Here is a 27,350-nt window from a genome sequence, read left to right as displayed (position 1 = left end):
TGATCTAATTCATTTCAAAGTTTATTTATGTCTCTAACATTTAGTGCAGGTTGAGAATTCATATATCATTCAATTTTGCTAGATGAGACTTTTATTGGCACATTTAAGAAGGTAATATTAATTCTACTATCTCTAATTAGAAAAGTAGAAATATAATTTTCTTTTTAATTTAATTTTCTATTTTTTAAAATTTACATCCAAATTAGCATATAGTGAAACAATGATTTCAGGAGTAGATTCCTTAATGCCCCTTACCCATTTAGCTTATCCTCCCTCCCACAACCCTCAGTTTGTTCTCCATATTTATGAGTCTCTTCTGTTTTGTCCCCCTCCCTGTTTTTATATTATTTTTGTTTCCCTTCCTTTATGTTCATCTGTTTGGTCTCTTAAAGTCCTCATATGACTTTATTTCACTTTATTTCACTCATTTCATATGAGTGAAGTCATGTGATTTTTGTCTTTCTCTGACTGACTAATTTCACTTAGCATAATACCCTCCAGTTCCATCCACGTAGTTGCAAATGGCAAGATTTCATTCTTTTTGATTACTGAGTAATACTTCATTGTATATATATATACCACATTTTCTTTATCCATTCATCCATAGAGGGACATTTGGGCTCTTTCCATACTTTGGCTATAGTTGATAATGCTGCTATAAACATGGGGGTGCATGTGCCCCTTCAAAACGGCATACCTGTATCCCATGAATAAATGCCTAGTAGTGCAATTGCTGGGTCATAGGGTAGTTCTATTTTTAGTTTTTTGAGGAATCTGCATACTCTTTTCCAGAGTGGTTGCACCAGCTTGCATTTCCAGAGTGGCTACACCAACAATGCAAAAGAGATCCTCTTTCTCTGCATCCTTGCCAAAATCTGTTGTTGCCTTAAGAGACTCTTAAAAACTGAGAACAAACTGAGGGTTGATGGGGGGTGGGAGAGAGGAGAGGGTGGGTGATGGGTATTAAGGAGGGCACCTTTTGGGATGAGCACTGGGTGTTGTATGGAAACCAATTTAACAGTAAATTTCATATATAGAAAAAAAAAATCTGTTGTTGCCTGAGTTGTTAAGGTTAGCCATTCTGACAGGTGTGAGATGGAATCTCATTTTGGTTTTGATTTGTATTTCCCTTATGATGAGTGATGTTTAAGTAGAAATATAGTTCTTGAGGCACAACTCAAGTTTTCCTTTTAGGAAAACCATTAAGTCATTTGTCTTCACTGATTGTTATTACTATTTTTTTTTTTTTTTTGTAAAATACAGTGTTTACTGTTTTGGTGCTTCTACGATGGATAAGATGATTAATAAATTCACTTAAAAGACTAACAGGACAGTGTGAAACTTCTCATTTTCTTTAAACATCAAATGCCTAGTGCATGAGCATTTTGATTTTTAAAAAACAGAAAACTACAGGTAAACTACTAGATAGGAATTTTCTGAAGCTTTTTGGGAATCTTCCCCTACATTTAGTATCTGTATAAAGATTAAGTATCTAAAATATAGTAACTCTTTCTTGTATAATAATTATACCAACAAAAGGCATAGAAAATTTTCCAGCTAGTGTTCTGAACTAGTGTTAGTAACTACTAACATTTACATGGACGGAAAAATATACACAAGTAACCATCTTTCTTCTATTATTCCACACATAGTACAGTAGAAAGGTGCATTCTGGAAAATTGCCAACATTATTAGTGATTTTATTATATACATTAGAGACAAGTTCCCATAAACAAAATACAGTTTGCTGTTTAACATGGAGAACTGTATTTGACACATCGTTTTAATATACACTTGTGTTCAGATCCAGAGTTAGAGAAACCGATGTGGGTAGAAGTATGGAGACACCAAGTAAATATTTTCAGAAGAACATACCTCTTCTTCACCATCCTGAGTATGAAGAAAACTCCAGGGTAGCAAGAGATGGGAAAGGAACAAGAACAAGATCCCCTTCCTGATTCTGGTTTCCTCCCTTTTGCTCTCTGCACCACTCTTTTGCAGAGAAAATCCACTTATCAAGGTAAGTCCTATTCAGAGATTATCATCCCATATCATTCATTACTGACCAGCAGAGATGGTTTAGCCAAGGAGAAGAATGCAGGCAGCCCAGCATAAGGCTCTAGAGTATGGATTGAATTCTTACTCCACACTTATCTAGCCATGCATTCTTGTTGACTTATTTAACCAAAGTCTCACTTTCCTCTTACATGGGCTGAAAGATATTTTAGAGACCATCTTGGTCACCACCACCTCATTGTAGACATTAAGAGACCAAACCCAGAAACATTATCCTGTTTGCAAAAAAATTACACAGCAAAGTAATTCCTGAACCAAGATGAGATTCCTAGTGCAGAACACAGGAGAAATGGGTCTATGCACTACAACAAACTCAAGCCTGCACAACGTGGTTTGTGGAGCCTTATGCTTGGTGCTGGTCTTCTATTGATGTTAAGGATTACAACCTCATGAGTGCCCAACTTTTTAAGAGATTATTCAGGGGGTAACTATGTCTGCAGACATCTCTATAAAAATTCCATGTTTCTTAGAAATTTTCCTTAACATCCTTCTCAAGCAAAGGACTCCACTTCTTCTTAAATATAAAAGTACAATTCATTCCTTGTTATGGAATGAATTAATTTGTTTAAATCCTACCCCGCTATGTGATGGTATTAGGAAGTGGGACCTTTGGGATGGAGTTAGAACTAGGTTAAGTTTGTGAGGGTTGAGACCTCATGAATGAGATTTGTGCCCTTATGAGAGTCATATGGGACTCTTTCTTTCTACTACGTGAAGACAAAATGAGAGAGAAGCTATCAGAAAGCCATAGGGAAGCTCTCAACAGAACCCAACAATGCTGGCACTGTGATCTTGGACTTCTGGCATCCACAACTGTGATAAATACATTTATGTTGTCTATAAGCTGCCCAGACAATGGCACTTTGTGAAAGCAGCACAAAATGACAGGGCTATAGTTTTTAGGCATATTTAGTCCTGAGATTTTTCCCTTGTTATATACAGAATAAACAGTTCCTGTGCTGCTAATAAAAAAAAAAAAAAAAGCCCATGGCCTAATGTCTGGAAATGGATTATATTTGGACACCTGACAAAGATGAATTCAGGTGGCTGGATTATCCAGTGGACCCAATGTAATCACAAGGGTCCTCAAAAGTGGAAGAGGGAGCAAGAGATGTGATGAATAGAAACAGCATAATAAAGATGCAATATTCCTGACTTGATAATGGAGGAGGGAAGCAGTGAACCAAGAAATACAAGTGGCCTCTAGAAGCTGAGAAGAAAATAGATGATCAACTAGAAACTCCAGAAAAGATTGCAGTCATAATGACAACGTTATCCCAGTGATACCCATGTTAGAATTCTGTTCTACAAAACGGAAAGATAATAAACGTGTCATTTAAGCCAGAAAGTCTGTAGTAACCTAATTAACATGTATATAATTATGTATCTCTGGTTAAATGTGGGCATTTGCAAAGGAAATAGGTAGGTTTTTAAAAATCACATTACTATGACTTAGTCATCAGGAAGAGGCCTTTGCTAATAGAAACTTGTAGGATTAAGCTGATTGCTAGTTCAGAGCTGAGTCATGGCTTAAAATGGCTTTGGCCAAATTACCAAATACATTGTTTCTTTGGGATTTCCAGTTGAGGCCTATAATCCAACTATCACACATCATTCAACATGGAAAAATTTATAAAATATGAGAATTAAGTCCAGAAATAAGATGATCTATTCCTTCAGGGAAATGACAGCATAGAGTCCTGGTCCAAGATGGAGATATGGGAAGACCCCAAACTCACCTTATTCATAAACACACCAAATCTACACCTACTTACAGAGCAGTTCCTCCTGCAGAAGAACTGAGGGCTGACTGGACAGCTTCTGCACACCAAAAGGTAGACCACAGAGAGAAGAGCAAGAGAAACAGCGACATGGTAAGGATGGGAACCCCACCCCAACACTGTAAACCACAGCGGAGATGGATACCCCCGAGGGACCTTGGACCACGTACAAAAAAGTTTTGATTTAAAAGGCCAACTAGAAAGTAAAGGAACCAGCCCTAGAAGCCTGGCAAATTGTGGGGTAATGGAGGCTGGGAGGGTGGGGGAGCTGCTGGAACTCTGGTTTGGAAGGGCTAAAGAGCATCACTATTTATGTTCCCCTTCCACCTCGAGAGCAGCCCTGGTTAGTGCTCACTACAGCTCTAGGCCAGTACCACTTAGGCTCCAAAGGACATACCAGGGCACCCCCAACAGAGGGTACCAGAGGACCACCCATGCTCACTTAGGCTCCAGTCAGCTTACCAGGGTGTTTTCTATGTGCACACCCTGGAGACCACCCTGTCCAGAACACCCTGCAGCACTGTGTCTACCTCAGCTCCAGCTGCCTTGTTAGGGCACCCCTTGTATGGAAAGCCCCATAACATTCTGGCTTGAACCCACTTTAGACATCCTACCTGGGTATCCTTTGTGCAGAGATTCCCAGGATCCCCTGGCTTGTAACCACTTCCACTGCAGCTGTCCTACCAGGGCACCCTCTGCACAGACACCCTGGAACTGCCTTGGCCTGCACCCACTATAGCTCCATATTTCCCTTCAGGAAAGCCTCAGCAAGGAGTGCTCCAAGATCCCCAGTCTATCACATCCAAAACCCCTGTCTGCCACAGTCACCAGGCACACGCAGTCTACACAAAGCACAACAATACACAAGACCATTCCCTTATGTTTGGGAGAAGTAATTTTTCTTCTAATTCATAAAAACACAGAAAGTCAAGCAAAATAAGGAAAGGGGGAAAATGTTCCAAATGAAAGAACAAGACCAAACCTAATAAAAAGAAGTGATATTGGAGATGAGTAATCTAGCTGATAAAGAGTTGAAAGCGATGTCATAAAGATGTTCACCATACTGGAAAGAATGGATGAACTCAGTGAGAACTTCAAGAGACAGAAAATAGAAAAAAGAACTAAAGTGGAAAAATACAATAACTGAAATGAAAAATACAGGGGGTCAACTGTATATTAGAAGAGGCAGAAGAATGGATCAGTGATCTGGAAGACAGGCTAATAATGGAAAGCACTTAATCACCTAATAAGGAAGAGGAATAAGGAGAAGTGAGAATAGGTTAAAGGCTCTTTAGGACAGCAAGTAAACAAACATTACATTATGAAGGTCCCAACACGAAAAGAGAGAGAGAGAGAGAGAAAGACTGAAAACCTCCCTTACCTGGAAAGGGATACAGACCACCAGGTCCAGGAAACACAGAACATTCCAAACAAGATGAACCCAAGGAGGACCACACCATGAAACGTAAAGAGAGAATTTAAAATCAGCAAGTGAGAAGCAATTACTTGTGTACTACAAGCACTCTTTACGGCTATCACCTGATTATTCTGGAGAAACTTTGCAGGCCAAAAGGGAGTGGCATGATATATTCAAAGTGCTGAATAAAAAAACAAACACCCCTACACCCAACACCATAAAATTATCAATCAGAAAAGAAGAAGAAATAGTTTCCTAGGCGAAGAGAAATTAAGGACTTCATCACTAAGCCTGCCTTAGAAGCAATGTTAAAAGGACTTATTCAAGTAGAAAAGGCTATAATTACAAGAAAATTATGAAAGCAAATTATTTCATAAGTACAAGTAAACGCAGTAAAAGTAGATCAATCATTTATTAAGCTAGTATGAAGATTAAAAAATAAAAGTAGTATAATCAATTGTATCAAAAATTAGTTAAAGGGACTTACAAAGGTTAAAGTAGGACAACATATATATGAAATGTGGAGGCTGGTAGTAAAAATTATTTTAGAATGTGTTCAAATTTAAGTTACCATCAATATTTAATATAGAATGCTATACACTTAGGATGTTATATATAAGCTTCATAGTTGCCAGAAAGCAAAAACCTATAATAGATAAAATAAAGCCAAGCATAACACTAAAGTCACCAATCGCAAGGAAAGAGAACAAAAGAAGAAAAAGGAACAGAGAAGAACTACAAAACAACCACAAAACAATTAGCAAGATGCCAATAAGTATATACCTATCAATTATTACTTTAAATGTAAATGGTTGAAATGCTCCAATAAAACATATAGTGTGATAAAATGGATGAAGAAACAAGACCCATCTATATACTACCTACAGCAGACTCACTTCAGACCTAAACTATATACAGACTGAATTTGAAGACATGGAAAAATACATACCATGGAAATGAGAGCAAAACAAAACAAAACAACACACACACAAAAGAACAGAAAACAAGATACCCAGGACTGCAATACTTATATCAGACAAAATAGGCTTCAAAACAAAGACTGCATTAAGAGACAAAGACACTACATTATGATTAGAGGATAAGTCCAACAAGAGGATATAACAAATGTAAATATCTATGCCCCCAGGGCACTTGCATAGCTCACTTGGTTAAGTATCGCCCCCCTCCCCCCGTCAGCTTAGGTCATGATCTTATGGTTCATGGGTTCAAGCCTTGCATTGGGCTCTGTGCTGCGAGCTCAGAGCCTGGAGCCTGCTTGGGACTCTGTATCTCCCTCTCTTTCTGCCCCTCCCCTGCACACACTCTGTCTCTCAAAAATAAATAAACATTTAAAAAATTAAAAATAGATAACTAGGCATCTAACATGAGAGCACCTAAATACATAAAGCAAATATTAACAGATATAAACACAAAAACTGACCATAATCCAGAAATGGTAGGGGACTTTAACACCACGTTTACATCAATGGATAGATCATCTAGGCAGCAAATAAATAAGAAGACAGTGTCATTAAATGACATTTTAGACCAGATGGACTTGACAGATATATACAGAATGTTCTATCCACAAACAGCAGAACATAAAATTCTTTTCAAGTTCACATGGACTATTCTCCAGGATAGACAGCATGTTAAGCCACAAACCAAGTCTCAATAAATTTAAGAAGACTGAAATCATATCAAGTATCTTTTCTGACTGCAATAATATAAAACTAGAAAATAATTACAAGATGTTTCATTGTTAAAAAAAAAACAACAGCATAACAACAGCAAAAAAGAAAATAATTACAAGAAAAAACCCAGGAAAAAACAGAAATACCTGGAGATTAAACAACATGCTATTAAACAACCGATAGGTCAGCAGGAAATGCAAGAGGAAATTTAAAAATACATGGAGGCAAATGAAAGTGAAAACACAATGGTCCCAAATCCTTGGGACACAGTGAAAGCACTTTTAAGAGGGAAGTTAACAGTGACATAGGCCTACCTCAAGAAACAAGAAAAATCTCAATCTAACCTTACACCTAAAGGGAGAAGAAAAGAAGAACAAATGAACCCCAGATTTAACAGGAGGAAGGAAATAATAAAGATCATAGTGGAAATAGAGAGTAAGAAGAATAAAAGAAAAGATCAATAAAACCAAGAGCTAATTCTTGGAAAAGATAAACAAAATTGATAAGCCTTTAACCAGACTCATCAAGTAAAACAGAGAGACAGCCAAAATAATGAAACTCAGAAATAAAAGAGGAAAAATAACAAACTACACCACAGAAACACAAAGGATTTTAAGATACTATGACAAAAAAATATATGCCAACAAATTGGACAACTTACATTCCTAGATACATACAATCTCCAAAAACTAAACCAGAAAAAAATAGAAAATCTGAACAGACTGATTACCAATTCAATTTTCTTACTAATCAAAACAAACAAACAAAACAAGAAACAAAGTCCAGGACCAGATAGATTCACAGATGAATTCTACCTAATATTTGAAAAAGGGTTAATACCTACTCTTCTCAAACTATTCCAAAAAGTAGAAGACTCTGGGGTACCTGTGTTATTCAGTTGGTTAAGCATCTGACTCTTGATTTTGGCTCAGGTCATGATCTCACAATCATTAGATGGAACCCTGCAATGTATTCCGTGCTGGGCATGGAGCTTGTTTAAGATTCTCTCTCTCTCTCTCTCTCTCTCTCTCTCTCTCTCCCTCTGCCCCTTTCCTACTTGCACATTCATGCTCTCTCTCTCTCTCTCACTCTCTCTTTAAAAAGAAAATAAAAGAGGAAGTAAAACTTCCACATATATTCTACAAGGACAGCATTACCCTAATACTAAAACCAGACAAAGACACCACAGAAAAGAAAATTACAGGCCAATATCTCTGATGAATGTATATGTAAAAATCCTCAACAAAATATTAACAAGCCTCATTCAACAATACATTAAAAGGATCATTCACCACAATCAAGTGGGATTTATTCTATGAATGCACGGTTGGTTCAATATCCACAAATCAATCAATACACGACAGTAACAAAGTGAATTCCCATCTTAGTAGATATAGAAAAAACATTTAATAAAATTCTACATCCTTTCATGATAAAACTCAACAAAGTAGGTTTAGAGGGAACATATTTCAACTTAATAAAGGTCATATATGAAAAACCCACAGCTAATATCACACTCAATGGTGAAAAACTGACAGCTTTTCCTCTAAGATCAGGAACAACACAAGATGTCCAGTATGCCACTTTTACTCAGTGTAGTAATGGAAGTCCTAGTGAAACAATCAGGCAAGAAAAAGAAGTAAAATGCATCCAGATTGGTAAGGAAGAAGTAAAACTGTCACTATTGTAAATGACATGATACTATATAGAAAACCCTAAAGACAGCACCAAAAACTATTAGAACTGACAAATGAAATCAATACAGAGGCAAGATATAAAATTAACACAGAAATCAGCTGCATTTCTATACACTAAAAACAAAGTAGTAGAAAGAGAAATTAAGAAGACAATTACCTTTATATTTGCACAAAAAGAATAAAATACCTAGGAATAAACTGAACTAAGGAGGTTAAGAACCTATATTCTGAAAATTATTAAAAAGAAATGATGAAAGAAATTCAAGAAAGCACAAAAAAATTAAATGCTCATGGAAGAATTAATGTTAAATGTCCACACTACCCAAAGCAATCTAAAGATTCAATGTAATCCCTATCAAAATACCAATAGCATGTTTCACAAAATGCTATCCTAAAATGTGTATGGAACACATTTTATTTGTCCATTTATTTGTTTGTGCAACAAATTATCCTAAAATGTGTATGGAACCACAAAAGACCTTGAATAACCCAAAATATGCTGAAAATGAACAAAGGTAGAGGTATCACAATCACAGATTTTAAGATATACTACAAAGCTATAGTAATCAAAACAGGATGGTACTGGCACAAAAATCAGATCAGATGGAACAGGATAGAGACTCCAGGAACACACCCGCACATAAATGGTTAAATGATCTACAACAAAGAAGGCAAGTATACACAATGGGGTAAAGACAGTTTCTTCAATAAATAGTGCTGGGAAAACTGGACCACTTTCTTACACCATACATAAAAATAAACTCACAGTTGACTGAAGACTTAAAATGTGAGGCCCAAATCCATAAAACTTGTAGAAGAAAATGCAGATAGTAATCTCTTTGACATTAACCTTAGCAACATTTTTCTAGATAGGTTTACTCAGTCAAGGAAGACAAAAATCAAAAATAAAGTATTGGGACTCCACCAAAATAAGATTTTGCACAGTAAAAAAGTCAACCTACTCCCTGGGAGAATGTATTTGCAAATGATATATCTGATAAGGGCTTAAGAGCCAAAATAAAGAACTTATACAAATAAACACAAAAACAATAAATCTGATTTAAAACTGGGCAGAGGACCTGACTGGACATTCTTCCAAGAAGATACACAGGTACGGCCAACAGACGCATGAAAAGATGCTCAACGTCACTCATCATCAGGCAGATTTAAATCAAAACCACAATGAAATATCACCTTACACCTGTCATAATGGCTACTATCAAAAAGACAAAATAATAGCAAGTGTTTGTGAGGGTGTTAAGAAAAAGAGAACCCTCATGCACTGTTAGTGGGAATGTAAGTTGGTGTAACTGCTGTGGTAAACAGTATGGAGGTCCCTCAAAAATTAAAATTAGAAAAACCATATGAATCCAGTAATTCCACTACTGGGTATTTATCCAAAGAAAATAAAAATACTAATTCCAGAAGATATATGCACCCCCATGTTTATGGCAGCAATATTCACAATAGCTAATGTATGGCACCAACTCAAGTGTCCATTCATAGGTGAATGGATAGAGGATGTGGTATATATACAACTGAATAGTATTCTGCCACCAAAGTAATAATAACAATAATAATAATAAGCTCGTGCCATTTGCAACATGGATAGACTTGGAGGGTATGATGCTGAGGGAAATAAGACAGAGAAAGACAAATACCATATGATTTCACTTAAACGTAGAATCTAAGTAAAACAAGCAAATAAAAAAAAGCAAAAATAGACCCATAAATACGGAGAACAGACTAGTAATTGCCAGAGAGGAAGGAGTTAGGGATGGAGGGGATGGGTGAAGGGCAGTGGGAGATAGATACAGGCTTCTGGTTATTGAATGAGGAAGTCATGGGAATAAAAAATAGAGCATAGAGGATATTGTAGGTGGTATTGTAACATGTTGTATGGTGATGGATGGTAGTTACACTTGTGTTGAACATAACAAGGTATAGACTTGTTGAGTCACTAACCTGTACACCTGAAACTAATCTAGCATTGTGTGTCAACAATACTTTAATTTAAAAAAAGAATGGGATGAAGCAATAAATGAATTCTGTGTTCCAAGTATTAGGAGATTTATAAACAACATGTTTAATCCCAATGATAATCATCAGGAATAGGTACCCATTTTTAAGATGAGAAAACTGGATCCAAAAGCAATTAAGTTGCTAAACTGTACACAGATATTTAGAGCCTGGATTCCAACATAGGCACTCTGATAGTGGAATTTGTACACTCAACCACTACCCCATCTTGTCCACTGTAGATCCCCTAACATGATGAGCAGGAGTTAGTAGGTAACTGGGTGTTAGCAGAAGGGGACTTTGACAGTGAATGAAAAATAGGTATTTTGAAAAGCCCAGAAGTAGATCAACTGTAAAATAAGAAAAGAAAAATGTTTGAAGGTTAAGGAAAACTTCTGTCGTAGGAATTAAAGAGTCTTTGCACAATTTTAGTTTGCAATTAGCAAGGAAATGGATTTTTCTCAGGCAAATCATTTGATAATTCAAGCCATCTCAAAATTTGCTTCCACTATCGTAAATATAATCAATTATTTTAGTTCCAAAGATCAGTAACATAATGGTAAAAGACAAGTGCTTATCATGTGTGCATTATTTCAAAACTGGGATGAGTGGGAATAAAGATGAGTATAAGCTTCACATTTATTAGAGAAAAAGGGAACAACATCAAATATGGAAAACTTAAAAACTCATTGGCTACCTTTTTTTCCAGAACTAAAACAAGCAATGAACTGCTCTAGGTGAAGAAGGAATGGTTCTTGGCCATTACTCTATGCAACAAGATGACTCACACACTAAGAGTCTAAAAAAGTGAAGATTACCATATAGACCTTGTAGCTCTGATTTTTAAAGTGTTATTCCTTATGTCTACAAAATTGTGAAGTACTCTAATTCCAACTCTTGTATGTATAAGACACTCAATTTATATGACATGAAATGTAAGGTGAGTTAAGTAATTACAGGTACATAATGTTCATAGGAACACACTTTGTCATAGTTAACAACTAGGAAAAAACAATTAGGTGTTGATCAATAGAGGAGCAGATGAATAAGTATTAAAATATATGTAGTCATAAAATGGAATGTTGCAGTAGATGAACTAGCGCTTATGTTCCATCATGTATCGATCTCAGATATATGACATTTTTTAAATAAAAACCAATGTTTGAGAAATTTTCATATACTGTGTTATCACTCATGCAAATAAAAATATATAAAATTCTGTTGTTTATGGATATTTTTGAGAAAGTTAATGTATAAAACAGTGAACTTTGAAATATATCAAGTTCATGGTGGTGTTTGTCACGATGAAAGGGAGTAAAAATTCCAAAGGAAAAGTTTTATTTTATTAAGTAATATCTGAGGCAAATAAAGTATTAAACAAGTGGTGGGGTCATGAGTGTTATTTCTTTTAATTTTTAGTACTTCAAAATATTTGTAAAAGTTCAGTGATTTCATAAAACTACTATTTTGGGCAAAATGTGTTTGGAATGAGTAACTGAGAAAATTATTTCAGTTCATCATAATATGCAAATGATTCACAGGTGTTTATGATGATCATATAGTCTTACTAAAAACAAAGTGAACATAAACCTCTCTGAAGATTTCCAGATAACCAGACAATAGGGAGCATTCTACAGGATTGAATTCAGGAAAGAAAACTAGAAGCTTCAAGCTCTCATGAGCTAAACTTTGAGTTTTATATCACAAGTTCCTATTTGCTCTAAAAAGTGCAATTTTGCCTCCTTGTAGGTGATGTTCCTGAGAATTCAATCCTGATGTTTCACTTTCAGTGTCCTAGGAAAGGGGAGGTACACTCCACACTTGTGGGTTCATAAATCACCTTGTGCAGTGTAGAACACAACAATCAGACATGAGTCAACTGTGCAGAGTAGCACAGGCTAAACCAACTGATCCAGACTCTGAAAACCCAGTCATACTGAGATAATTGCCAGAACCCCAGGTACAGTGTTTTTAATGGTATCCCAGATCTACATGGATGTCAAAGGTCAGTAAGACCACCTGCTCTTCTGAAGTTTGGGAAGACAAGGTGAAATAGCCAAAGGTTAGGAGTCCACAGTATAACTAAGCTGTGCTCCCAGCAATGCAATGGGGGTAGGATTACCCGCTTTCAATCAATGGAGTGCTGCCCCTATGTACCACCTGATCTGTTCTCCTTTCGACCATCTTCGTCATTTTTAAAGCACAAATGTGGTCAAGTACACTCCTCTGCTTAAAAGACTTCAATATGCTTCCTTGCACTTGGCATTAGGCTGAAACATCTTAACATGATGTACCAGCTTCGTTTTAGCCCACTTCTCTTGCTCCAATACTCTAATTGGGGTTTCTTCACCTCAGCACTAGTCTGTTTAAATTAATTTGTTTTGCTCAGGTACATTTATCATCTAGTCTCTGATCTTGTCCCTGAGGGTAGAGATGGTTTTTATGCTGTTTATCCTTATAATGTTAGTGCCTATCATACTGCTTGGAATGTAGGAGGTTCTCAACAAATGTTTGTTGAAATAAGGGAAGGAGGAGGAAACGCGGGGAAAGAGGAAGGAAAGGGTTTTTTTTTTGTAAAATAGAATAAAAGTAAAAATATTTGCGTAAAGTATTAGTAGGAATGACAGGATTTGGGCCCAATCAGAAAAAATATCTTTTAGAATCTATCCATATGGCAGCTCAATGTGTCTGACCATGGCTCCACTTGTTTTCTTTGGTGGGGGGATGGAGGTAGACAATAACAGAATAAAATGTTTTGGTTGAAATGATTCAAGCCTGAAGACCTTATTGACCACCGAGGATCATCACAAACTCAATGTGAAAAAGATTATGATAGAAACAGCACCCAAAGGCACAGATCCTGTGTGGCTTGCAAGGTTTCCTTTACTGCTTATGTGTAAACAAAGCCAGCTATACCTATCCTGTCTCAGCTCAGGGCACGAACTCCTCAAACAGTTAATCCATTCTTTACATGTCATTTTTTAAAATAGAAAAATTTTAAGATGGAAACTGTCAAATCATCTGTAGTATGCCCAGAATTGTGTTAGAAAAAAAAATGGAAGAAATTTAAAAGAGGCAAAACCCTTATATAAATACCCTTTAAATGACAGGTAGTTCTTATGCAACTTTCTTTTGAGTTTATATTTGAAATTTCAGTTCCCTTTCTCATCACCTCAGGAATCTGCATATATATCTTTCATCTAAAAGACTAACCTCTCTCTCTACAGATATATCAAAAGGTTCAAAATATCACCATTTTGTTTATCATCATCTATATATTCACATTTTCTGTCTCAGGGTGTTTGTTTTAGATACAATTTAAAACCCAAGGGAGGGGCGCCTGGGTGGCTCAGTCGGTTGGGCGTCCGACTTCGGCTCAGGTCACGATCTCGTGGTCCGTGAGGTCGAGCCCCGTGTCAGGCTCTGGGCTGATGGCTCACAGCCTGGAGCCTGCTTCCGATTCTGTGTCTCCCTCTCTCTCTGCCCCTCCCCCGTTCATGCTCTGTCTCAAAAATAAATAAACGTTAAAAAAAAAATAAATAAATAAAACCCAAGGGAAATTCAGAGAAGATAGCAAAGTAAGAGGACCCTGAGCTCCCCTCAGCCCAAGGACATGCTAAGATAATGGCTACATCTGCACAACTGACTCTGGAAACAGCCTGAAGACTGGCAGAGCAGACCCTCCACAACTAATCCCAGAGAGGAATGAAAAGGGTAGGAGCGGAGGAGCTACAGTTGGGAACCAAACTTCCAGTGAGACTAACTATAAATGGAAGGTATGTCACAAGCATAGAGGGCAGTAGGAAACTCAGTGTGGTAACTCAACCCTGAGAAACACCACCGAAGCAACAGTTTAAAAGAGCTTGGATATATGTGAAGGAGATTTATTTACTAATCTTGGAATGTGTTCTGGAGGGGCAGAGACCTTCAAGAGATTTCTTGAGGAAGAAGAGTGCTGGTGGGCATCATTTTTCTTCTCCTCCCCCAGCCTAGGTAGCTGGAAACTTGCAGGAGCCAATGATAACACTCTCCATCTACCTTGCTAGCCCTGTGCACCCAGCTTTCACATTCCTTTCCGGCTACACTGATCCAACCCACTCAACTTAGCAGACATCACTCCAAAGCAGCTCCTGCATTGCAACACCTTGTAAGCAGCTCCAGCAGGGACAAGTACCACTCCAAAGTGACTCCTGCCCTGGGGAAGGGATAAGATAACCACACACCCCAGTGCCCTCAGTTCCAGCATCCTGGCCTCTTAGCTGTCTGCTGGGGGAGTAAGCCCTGCCATTCGGTGTTCCAATAGTTGTGGCAGAGATGCTAACTGTAGACCACTGGCCCCATTCACCAATAACAGTCTCTGAGACTTGCAGGGAGAAAGCCCTGCCCTTTGATGTACCTGCAGTTCTGGCAGAAATCCCAGCTGCAGACAGTCAGCTGGACTTCTAACCCTGCCCACTAATGATCCCACAGCAGCCTCGGGCCTCTCAACATTGAGGAAACTAACCACCCCCCCCCCACATTCACCACCCCATAGTACACCAACAGCAGGCAAAGCTAGTCTTGCAACAGGCTGGGATAGAGACAATCATGGCTCAGCCAAAATGGGACGTGCATGCAGCCCACAGAGGGGACATTCCTGGAGCAAATGGTTCTGGTGACCAGGGTGACATTACTATAGGACACCACATACCCTCTTCTACACAAGGCTGCTACTTTAAAGACCAGGAGACACGGCTGACATAGTACATAGAAACAAACACAAAGAGTCATGCGAAATGAGAAGAAGGAATAGGTACCAAATCAAAGAACAAGATACTATCATTAAAATAAACTAGATGAAACAGAGATAAGCAATATGCCTGATAAAGAATTCAAAGCAATGGTCATAAAGATATTCAGTGGATTTTGGAAAAGAGTGGATGAAATAAGTGAGAATTTCAACAAGAAGAAAATAGAAAAAATAACCTCTCAGAGATAAGGAATTCAATTAATAAAATAAAAAATACACCATAGAGAATCAGTAGCAGATGAGAGGATGCAGAAAAAATGGATCAGCAATCTGGAAGACAATGTAATGGGAAGCATCCAAGCTGAACAGCAAAAAGAAAAAAAAATAACAATAAATGAGAAAAGGTTAAAGGAACTCAACAACATCAAGTGTAATAACATTCATGGTATAGGGATCTCAGAAGAAGAAGAGATAAAGAAGGACAAAAAAACTTATTAGAAGAAATAATAGCTGAAAACTTCCTGAATCTGGGGAAGGAAACAGGCATCCAGGTCCAGGAAGCACAAAGATCCCAGGAGGCCCACAAAATGACAAATAATGATTAAAAGAGTAATAAGTAATGATAAAGAGAAAATATTAACAGATGCCACAAAAAAAAAAAAAAGTTTCCATACAAGTGAAATTCCCTAAAGCCATCAGCTGACTTGTCAGCAGAAACTTTGCAGGCCAGAAGTGAGTGCCATGATATATACAAAGTGCTAAAAGAAAACAAACAAACAAAACAAAACAAAACTACACTAAGAATACTTGATCCAGCAAGGCTATCATTCAGAACAGAAGGAAAGATAATTTCCCAAACAAAAGTGAAAGGATTCATCACCTTTAAACCAGCCTTATATAAAGTTTTGAAGAGAATTCCTTAAGTGTAAAGGAAAGGATATAATTAGAAATAAGAAAATTATGAAAGGGAAAATTTTGAGATGTAAAGCAAACATATGGTAAAAAATAGATTAAGCACTTAATAAAGTCAGTATGGAGGTTAAAACACAAAAGTGGTAAAAATCAATTGTATCTACAAAAATTAGTCAAATACACAAAACAAAAAGATGTAAAATGTGACATCATATACATAAAACATGGAGGGTGAGTAAAAATTTAGCGCTTACAGTGTGTTTGAACTTAAGAAACTATCACCTTAATATAGACTGCTAGATACTTAAGAAGTTACAATGAACACAGCAGTGCCTGGGTGGCTCAGTTGGTTAAACATCTGACTTCGGTTCAGGTCATGATCTCATAGTTCATGGGTTTGAGCCTTCTGTCAGGCTCTGTGCTGACAGCTCAGAGCCTGGGGCCTGCCTTAGATTCGGGGTCTCCCTCTCTCTCTGCCCCTCCCCCACTTGCACCCTGTCTCTTTCTCTGTCTCAAAAATAAACATTAAAAAACATTCAAAAAAGAAGTTATATGTGAACACAATGGTAACAACAGATCAAAAACCTATAATAGTTACAGAAAAAAATAGAAAGTCTAGGGGCGCTTGGGTGGCTCAGTCAGTTGAGCTTCCGACTTCAGCTCAGGTCACGATCTCGCGGTTTGTGAGTTCGAGCCCCGTGTCGGGCTCTGTGCTGACAGCTTGGAGCCTGGAGCCTGCTTCGGATTCTGTGTCTCCCTCTCTTTCTGCCCCTCCCTCACTCACACTCTGTCTCTCTCTCCTTCAAAAATAAATAAACATTAAAAAAATTTTTTTAAACATAGAAAGTCAAGCATAACACTAAGTAAAGCCATCAAACCACAAGGGAAAAGATCAAGAGAAGAAGAAACAGGGAAGAACTATAAAACAAACAAACAGAAAACAAGTATATACCTACTAATCATTACTTTAAATGTAAATGGTCTTAATATTCCAATCAAAACATATCAGATGACTGAATGGATAAAAAGAAAACGAGACCCATCTATATGCAGCCTACAACTATCTCACTTCAAACCTGTAAACACATACAGACTAAAGGTGAAGAGATAAAAAAACATATACCATGCAAATGAAATTGCACAAAGGGCCAGTGTAGCAATTCTCATATCAAAATAAGCTTTAAAACAAAGACTGTAGCAAGAGATAATGAAGCACTATATAATGATAAATGGAACAACACATCAAGAGGATATAATAATTGTAAATATCTATGCACACAATATAGAAACACCAAAATACATAAAGCAAATATTAACAGATATAAGCAGAAACTGACAGTAATACAATAGTAGTAGAGGGCTTTAACACCCCACTTACATCAATGGATAGATCATCCAGGTATAATATCAACAAGAGTGGCTTTGAAACACACATTATATCAGATGAAGCTGACAAATATACAGAACATTCCATCCCCCAAGAGCAGAATACATATTCTTTTTAGGTGCACATGGACTCTCCAGGATACAACAGATGATAGGCCTTAAAGTAAGTCTCAGTAAATATTAAGAATATTGAGCTCATATCAAGTATGTTTTCCAACCACAACAATATGATACTAGAAATCAATTATAAGAAAAAAATCTGGAAGAAGCACACCAACATGTGGTGGAGGATAAACAAAATGCTACTCAACAATGAAAGTGTCAACCAAGAAATCAAAGAAGAAATCAACAAACACCTGGAGACAAATGAAAATGAAAACGCAACAGTCCAACACCTTGGCATACAGCAAAAGCAGTAAGAGGGAATTTTATAGTAATCAGGCCTACTTCAAGAAATAAGAAAATTTTCAAATAAATTTCTAAGAAACTAAAGAAACTAATTTCTAAGAAACCTAAAGAAACTAAGAAGAAAAGAAAGGACAAACAAACCCAAGGTTAGAAGAAGAAAAGAAATAATAAACACCAGAGCAGAAAATAACAAAATAGAGACTAAAAGAACAATTGAAAAGATCAATGAAACCAAGAGTCAATTTTCTAAAAAAATAAAATTGATGGGGCGCCTGAGTGGCTCAGTCAGTTAAGCATTCGACTTTGGCTCAGGTCATGATCTCAAGGTTTGTGAGTTCGAGCCCCATGTCGGGCTCTGTGCTGACAGCTCAGAGTCTGAAGCCTGTTTCAGATTCTGTGTCTCCCTCTCTCTCTGACCCTCCCCCGTTCAGGCTCTGTCTCTCTCTGTCTCAAAAATAAATAAACATTAAAAAAATTTTTTTAAAAATAAATAAATAAAATTGATAACACTTTAGCCAAATTCATCAAGAAAAAATGAGAGAGGTTTCAAATAAAATCATAAATGAAGGAGAAGAAATAGCAACTGACACCAGAGAAATACAAAGGATAAGAGCATATTATGAAAAATGATATGCCAACATAGTGGACAATTTAGTCAAATGGATAAATTACAGAAACATATAATCTTCCAAAACTGTATCGGGAAGAAATAGAAAATGTGAACTGAGTAATTACTAGTAATGAAATTGAATTAGTAATCAACCAACTTCCTAATCCATCATACAAGGCCAGCATTAGTGTGATACCAAAACCAGACCAAAAACCTAACAACAACAATAACAAAAATGCAAAACAAACAAACAACTACAGGCCAACATATATGATGAACATAGCTGTAAAAACCCTCAAAAGACTGGCAAGCCTAATTCAACAATATATTAATTAGTGACCATGATCAAGTAGGGTTTTATTCTAGGGATGTAAGGGTGTTTCAGTATGTGCAAGTCAATCAGTGTGACACATCACATTAACAAGAGAAAGGGTAAAAACCATGGTAAAGATATGCAGATATAGTATTTGATACTTTCAACATCCTTTTCTGATAAAAACTCAGTGAAGTATCTCAACATAATAAAGACTGTACACAGCAAATCCATAGCTAACATCATATTCAATGGTGAAAAACTGGGAGGCTTTCCTCTAACATCAGGAACAAAATAAGGGTTCCACTCCTCCCACTTTTATTCAATGGAGTTCTGGAAGTCTCAGCCATCATAATAAGACAAGAAAAAGAAATGAAAAGCATCCAAATTGCTAAAGAAGCAGTAAAACTGTCACTCTTTATAGATGACATGTTACTATATATAGAAAACCCTAAAAGCACCAACAAAAAACTATTACAACTGATAAATGAATTCAGTCAAGTTGCAGGATACAAAATCAGTATAAAGTATGTGTTGCATTTCTATACAGAAATATAAAAGTAGCAGAAAGAAAATTTAAGGACACAATCCAATTTACAGTTGCGCCGAAAGGATATAATAATTAATCAAGGAGGTGAAAGACCTAATCTCTGAAAACTATAAAACATTGATGAAAGAAATTGAAGATGAAACAACAAATGTAAAAGTATAACATGCTCATGGATTTGAAGAATTAGTGTTGGTAAAATGTCCATATTACCCAAAGCAATATATAGATTAAATGCAATCTCTTTCTAAATATCAACAGCATTTATCACAGAACTAGAACAAATAAAATTTTTCAAGAACCACAGAAGTTCTCAAATAGCCAACGCCATCTTGAGAGAGAACAAAACTAGAGGTATCACAATCTCAGATTTCAAGATATATTGCAGACCAATAGTAATAAAAACAGGATGTACTGGCATCAAAAGAGACACATAGATCAATGGAACAGGATAAAGAGCCCAGAAATAAGCCTACTCATATACGGTTGATTAATCTACAATAGAGGAGCAAGAATATATAGTGGGGAAAAGACAGTATTTTCAAAAAATGTTTTTGAGGAATCTGGTAGCTACATGTAAAAGGATGAAACTGGACAATTTCTTACACCATATACAAAAGTAATCTCAAAATGGATTAAAGGCCTACATATGAGAACTGAAACTCCTACAAGAAAACATAGACAGTAATCTCTTTGACATCAGCCTTAGCAATGTTTCTCTAAGTATGTCTCCTGAAGCAAGGAAAACAAAAGTGAAAATAAACTTTGACTACACCAAAATAAAAAGCTTTTGTACAGCAAAGGAAACAATGAAGTGGCAAAATGAAAGCAAAATAAAAAAGCAAAGGCAACTTACTGAATAGAAGAAAATATTTGCAAATGATCTATCTGATAAAGGGTTAATAACCAAAATAGATAAAGAACTTATACAACTCAACATCAACTAACAATCTGATTAAAAATGGGCAGAGGATCTGAATAGACATGCAGATGGCCAACAGATACATGCAAAGATGCTCAACATCACTAATCATCAGGAAAAAGACAACAACAACAACAACAAAAACCAACACCCCCCTCCAAACAACAACAAAACAAATAATGAGACATCACTTCACACCAGTTAGAATGGCTAGTATCAAAAGGACAAGAGAAAACACATGTTGGAAAAGATGTGGAGAAAAGGGAACCCTTGTGCACTGCTGGTGGGAATGTAAAACGGTGCAGCCACTCGAAGATACTGTGGAGTTTCCTAAAAATATTAAAAACAGAAGTACCATATGATGCAGTAATTCCACTACTGGGTATTTACCCAAAGAAAAAGAAAAGACTAATTCAAAAAGACATATGCACCCCTATGTTTACTGCAGCATTATTTACAACAGCTAACATATGGAAGCAACCTAAAGTGTCCATCAAGCGATGAATGGATAAGTATGTGGTATACATATACAGTGGAATATTATTCAGCCATTAAAAAACAATGTGCTTTTGCCATTTGCAATAACATTAATGGACCTACAGTGTATGACACTAAATGAAACAAGTCAGACAGGGAAGGACAAATACCATAGGATTTCACTTCTATGTGGAATCTAAAAAGCAAACAAACAAACAAAAGAGACAATCAAACTGATGTTTAAATACAGAGACCAAACTGGTGGTTGCCAGAAGGAAGGTGGGTGGGGGAATGGGTAAAATAAAGAGGATTAAGAAGGATAAAACTTCCAATGTGAAATAAATAAGTCACAGGGATGAAAACTACAGCAGAGGGAATATAGTCAATAATAGTATAAAAACATTTTATGAAGACTTATGTTGACTACACTTATCATGTGAACAGTGAGGAATGTATAGAATTGTCAAAGCAATATGTTACACATTTGAAACTGAAGTATATTAATTATACTTCAGTAAACAATAAATAATAAAATAAAGGAGAATCAATGGCCACTGTTTCCACTCTACAGTTTTACCATACGATTTCCTAGTTATCCAAATCATGGCACTAAATTAGTTTGCACACAGATGCCTAGTGTAAAGCCAAAGTCTAACATGTAGGAGAGAGTCATGTTTTCTTACTCTAGAGAAGTCCACCCACCCTGTCAATGCATTTTTCAATAATTCAATAAATATTTATACAGTGATTATGTGCCAAACATGTTTTGTAAGTTCTGGGAAGATAATGATGAGCTGAAGCAGAGATCATCCCTGTCCCTGTGGAGTTTAGTATCTAGTGGGTGAGGGGACATCTACCAGGCACAAAATACAGATACGTTCAGCTGTCAGCTGTATGTATCGAGTTAACAAATATGACCTTTAAGAATAAATAGAGTTTGCAGTTTTACTCTGTGTCCAGTATATATTTATCTTTAGAGAATTATTATTTATCTTAATTATTCCAAAGAATAAATGTAGACAAAATGTCTTTTCTATCTCATTCCTTTGGCTTTTATAAATACTGAGGAACATTTTGGAAATGTGAAGAAGACTCCTTGTGTGATGCAGCCACTTAACATTTGTTCTCTTGTCAGAAGGACAATGACTGTGGAAAATGACAAACCTGTGTTTCCTCTCAGCCAAGTCAGGCTCTTCATGCACTTGCTCATGGTGCAAATAAACGTTTGTGTCACAGTTGCTATCTTTCAGACTGGTTGCATCTATTCATATTACCTCAGAGAATGAAAGGATCAAACACAAAAAATACAGGGTCTCACAAATGACAGGATATCGGCTCAAGGCAATGTCAACGACAGGAGGGGGTGGAGGCCAGAGAACACTTACTGGTAAGTGGTAGGGCTGACGTTGATGCGCCGAGGGTGACTTCCTGATTCGAACTTGCTGGCCAGAGTGACATTATTTCCAAACAGGCAATATCGTGGCATTCTTACCCCAACAACTCCAGCGAGCACAGAACCTGAGTGAATGCCTATCCTCATCTAAAAGAAAAAGAAAGAAAAATGAAAAGGATATATTTATGTTTTTCTTTTGGTATGCAATTCTTTTAAGGAGGGGTACTACTGCTAATTATGTAAACCACCGAACTAGGATCTCCTCAAAGACAGAAAGTTGGTCTTGGTCATCTTTGTGAACCTGATATCTGGACCATTATAGTGGCAGTGAACATGAATACTATGTAATAAAAAATAAATTATAGGAAAAAATTGTATTTAATTAGCTACAGAAATCTGGTTATACTACAGGTCAGATCACTTTTCATTTGTACACATGTTCTAACACATAAAAAACTTATTATTTGCCCTCCATTTACTCTCACATACAACCCTATTTTTTGCTTCATAAAATTAAGCACAATTATAAATTAAATATGTATATTTCTGTTTATTTTGTTTAAATGTTGGGTTGTCCTAGGAGAGAAGTATCCATATCTTTTTTCTTATTGCTGAATATTCAGTACTTAATATTATACCTAGAGCAAAGTAGGCCCTCAATGGTAAGTAATAAACGTTGAATAAGTTGAAAATAAGTGATAAATGTTGAATAAGGTGAATAAGAGTGTCAAAACTCTTCAACATTGTATTAAAATGGAGTTATAGAGAATTTAACCCTTGCGCCAGTCAAGCAGTATCTATTGAAAACCCTGAAAAATAAATTAAGGGCTGTATATTTTATACTCTGTGAATCTGATAACTGTTAGTCTGTCCCATGCCTTGGAGGAGTCCTCAGTGTGAAGTCAATATAAACTTCAGTGTGATTACAGCAATGAAGTTGCATATACATGGTCTACACCAAAATAGCTGAAGCTAATGTTGACCAAGTGGGGAATGGGATCCTTAGTCCCAGGGGAATGTGGAAGAGAGGGAAGCAATCTGACCCCTAGGAGCTACTATGTAAGTAAAGTGTCACTCCTTCACTACCATGTCTCCTTCTGTCCCTATAGTTGTGAGGACAAAAAGTCATTCTGAGACTAACCTTTGTCAGAGAACTGGAGACTCCTGCATACATCAACTATTGATAAGACAGGCTGAAATCATTGTGATATAGCTGCATCTCTTAATAACCTCTTCATCTAATTTTTAAAAAGTGATTCTGACATTTATTTTGAAATCCAACACTGGTGAAAGAATAAAGATTTTTCTTTATTTTTTTATATTTATATATATTTATAAAGAATAATTTTATATTTATAAATAACTTTATATTTATAAAGAATAAAAATTTTCCCTATTAGTGTGAACATATACCAGTATATATATAAACAGACTAACAGAAGAGGAAGTCAAGGAAGACTTCCATGTATATACAGGTGATTGATATATAATAGAGTTGGCATTTCAGATGAGTGAAAAAAAGACAGCATTTCCATTAGGATGCTACAGATCAACTGTGTCTTCATGTTGAAAAAAATTTCCAAGTAGATTAAAGATCTTAATGTAAAGGGCACTTTACAGCTTTAAAAATAATTGTTTTAATTAAGGTAGAGGTCAATGTGCAGTAAAGTAATACTCTAAAATACATAAATCCTAAAAAGTATACTTTTATTAGTCTCTTAGTAATAGTTCCCAGGTGAGTGGTCCAGATTGTCAGGAAGCTCTGTTTGGTCAGGGACAGGTCTTATCATTGTGTTCCTCCTCATGCCTCGTCATATATTCCTTGTTGGAAAACCTGAAGCTGAGTCAGGAGCACTCCCATGTTCCAAGTCATGATGGGGCAAGATAGATAGTGCAAGCTCAAGGGAAGGGTCATGATGTTACCATTTAAGGTGCTCTTCATTCCTTTGGGTAGATTCGGACTTACATTTTCTATCAATTTCCTTCTGCCTAAAAGATTTCTTCAAACATGTTTTTAACTGTAGGTCCACTGATGATGAATTCTTTCAGCTTTTGTATGTTTGAAAAGGTTTTTATTTTGTCTTCCTATCCAGATATTTTTGTTGGATATGGATTCTAGGTTGACAGCTTTTTCTTTCCTTTTAGTGCTTTAGTGATGTTGTTCGATCATCTCCTCCTGTATACTGTTTCCTATGAGAACACTGCTGTCGTGCTTATATTAACTCCTTCATACGTACTAGATCTCTTTCTTTTTCTAGTTTTGCAAAATTTATTTAAATAATTTTTTAATTAATAAACTTATTTTTTTTTTGAGAGAGAGACAGAGAATGCACAAGTGAGTGAGGGGCAGAGAGAGAGAATCCCACAATGTGCAGAATGAGAGGGAGAGAGAGAGAGGGACAGAGAGTATGGAGCCCAAGCTCACCTGAAGCAGGGCTGAAGATCACCCAATGTGGGGCTCGAACTCATGAACTGTGAGATCATGACCTAAGCCAAAGTCAGGTGCATAACCAAGTAAGCCACCCAGGCACCCCCTGCAGAATTTAGTTATGATTTTCCTTGACGTTTTCTTCATGCTTCTTGTGTTTGGGATTTGTTGAGTTTCTTGAATCTGTGAGTTTGTAGTTTTCTTCAGATTAGGAAAAACTTCAGCTATTTCTTCTTCAGATATGTTTTCTATACACCCCTCTATCCCAGAAACTCTAATTATATGCATATTGGGATACTTGCAGTATTTCCATGGAAGACAGATAATTTAATCATTTACATTACTTTTTCTGTTTATTTTGGATAACTTCTATTATAACGTCTTCAGATTTATTAATCTCTTCTTTTATGTCTAATCTTTTGCTAACCCCATCCACTGCATGTTTAATCTCAGACATTGTGATTTTCCTCTCTAGAAGTTCAATTTGGGATTTTTCTTTTTCAGGCATCAAATTAACTTTTGAACATATGGAATTTAGTTAAAATAACTATTTTAAAACCTGTCTGCTAATACTAACATCTATTAGTCTATTTCAGTTTTGATTGGTCTTTTTCATCATTATGGGTAATATTTTTCAGCTTTGCTGCAAGCTAGTAATTTTTGGTTGAATGTTCAGTATCACAAATTTGACTTTGTTGAGTGGGGATATTTTTTAGATCCTTGTACATATTCTTGAGTTCTGTCTATGGATGTAGTCAAGTTCCTTGGAAACAATTCGGTCTTTTCAAGTCTTGCTTTTTAGGATTTGTTAGGCAAGTCTTGAGCAGTATTTCATGTAGGGCTAATTATTCTCCACTACTGAGGCAAGAACACCCGGAGTACTGTACCCAGTGCCCATGATTTATGAGGTTCTCAGGTCTTCCCGATGGGAACAGGCAATTTTTTCCAGGTCCTTTGTGAGTGCCAGGAACTTTTTCCTCTAGTCCTTCCAGGTGTTTTTCCCTGTTGAGCCAAGGGAATCTTCTCACATAGAAACAATAATCAATGTTGTGCAGAACATATAGGGAGCTCCTTGGAAGAATGCTGGTGGTCTTTGTGCAACTCTCTCCTTACTGGTTCCCTGTCTGTGACCTCCAGCTTCCTTGGTCTCCCCAGATTGAGCTCCACCTCTCTGACTGCAGGAATTTGTTTGATGCCTCCTGATTTGCTTCTCCTTGCACCACAGTCTGGATATTCCCAAAACAACATACCAGGGAAATCCTATGTCTCATCTTATTTGTTTCCTATCTCTCAGGGATCACTGTTTTCTATTGCCTAGTGGCCAGTGTCATAAAAACTGTTCTATTGTACTTTTTCCTCTGGATTTTTAATTGCTTAAGGTAGAAGTATGAATCCAGTCTGTTATTCCATTTTAAGTGGAAGCAGAAATAGATAGTACTTTAAAAAAAAATTGTCAACGTTTGTTCATTTCTGAGAGATAGAGACAGAGACAAAGACAGAGACAGAGCGTGAGTGGGGAAGGGCAGAGACAGAAGGAGACAGAATCTGAAGCAGGTTCCAGGCTATGAGTTGTCAGCACAGAGGCCAATGTGGGGCTCAAACTCACAGATGGCAAGACTATGACCTGAGTCAAAGTCAGACACTTACCCGACTGAGCCACCCCGGTGCCCCATACTTTTTTTTTTTTTTTTAAAGAAACCTGTCTGAAAAATGTAAGCCTGTTTTTTTCTTTTTCTTTTTTTTTTTTTTTTTTGAGAGACAGAGAGAGGTGCTCACACAAGTAGGGGAGGGGCAGAGGAAGAGGAAGAGAGAGAATCCCAAGCAGACTCTGTGCTGTCAGCATGGAGTCTGACATGGGGCTCCATCTCACCGACCATGAGATCATGACCTGAACCAAAATCAAGAGTCAGATGCTTAACTAACTGAACTACCCTACCCAGGTGCCCCACAGGCCTGGTTCTGATGAGCGATTATCTTTTATTTTATTTTTTTTTTTCAACGTTTATTTATTTTTGGGACAGAGAGAGACAGAGCATGAACAGGGGAGGGACAGAGAGAGAGGGAGACACAGAATCGGAAACAGGCTCCAGGCTCTGAGCCATCAGCCCAGAGCCTGACGCGGGGCTCGAACTCACGGACCGTGAGATCGTGACCTGGCTGAAGTCGGACGCTTAACCGACTGCGCCACCCAGGCGCCCCGTGATGAGCGATTATCTATTTGGATTTAAAAAGGTGAAGAAGAAGAAGAAGAAGAAGAAGAAGAAGAAGAAGAAGAAGAAGAAGAAGAAGGAGGAGAAGGAGAAAAAGAAAGAAAAAGAAAAAGAGAAAGAAAAAGAGAAAGAGAAAGAAAAAGAGAAAGAGAAAGAAAAAGAAAAAGAGAAAGAAAACGGCTGAATGGCAATAGTCCTTTTAAACAAGATAATTATAAAGCACCTTCTCTCAAGTTAGAAAGCATTTTGCAATATTATTATATTTCTTTGGGTTTGCTTTTATGAGGCCCATTTATACTAAATTACTTTGTGTAATGAAGGCTTGCTAAAA

General features: G+C 36.8%; 1 protein-coding gene across 1 annotated transcript in view; it reads right to left on the bottom strand.

Moving 5' to 3' along the window:
* Positions 1-27,350, bottom strand: part of GUCY1A2 (guanylate cyclase 1 soluble subunit alpha 2) — a 297,464-nt gene that overhangs the window by 25,865 nt on the left and 244,249 nt on the right. The window contains exon 7 of the mRNA XM_049641286.1: positions 22,374-22,528. Within this exon, the coding sequence (XP_049497243.1) occupies positions 22,374-22,528 (155 nt within the window). The remainder of the gene's footprint in view (positions 1-22,373; positions 22,529-27,350) is intronic.

This window comes from Panthera uncia, chromosome D1, assembly GCF_023721935.1.
Source record: "Panthera uncia isolate 11264 chromosome D1, Puncia_PCG_1.0, whole genome shotgun sequence".
In the NCBI taxonomy this organism is placed as follows: Eukaryota; Metazoa; Chordata; class Mammalia; order Carnivora; family Felidae; genus Panthera; species Panthera uncia.
Note: the sequence above shows the minus strand (reverse complement) of the source record. Positions and strands in the feature narration are given on the sequence as shown.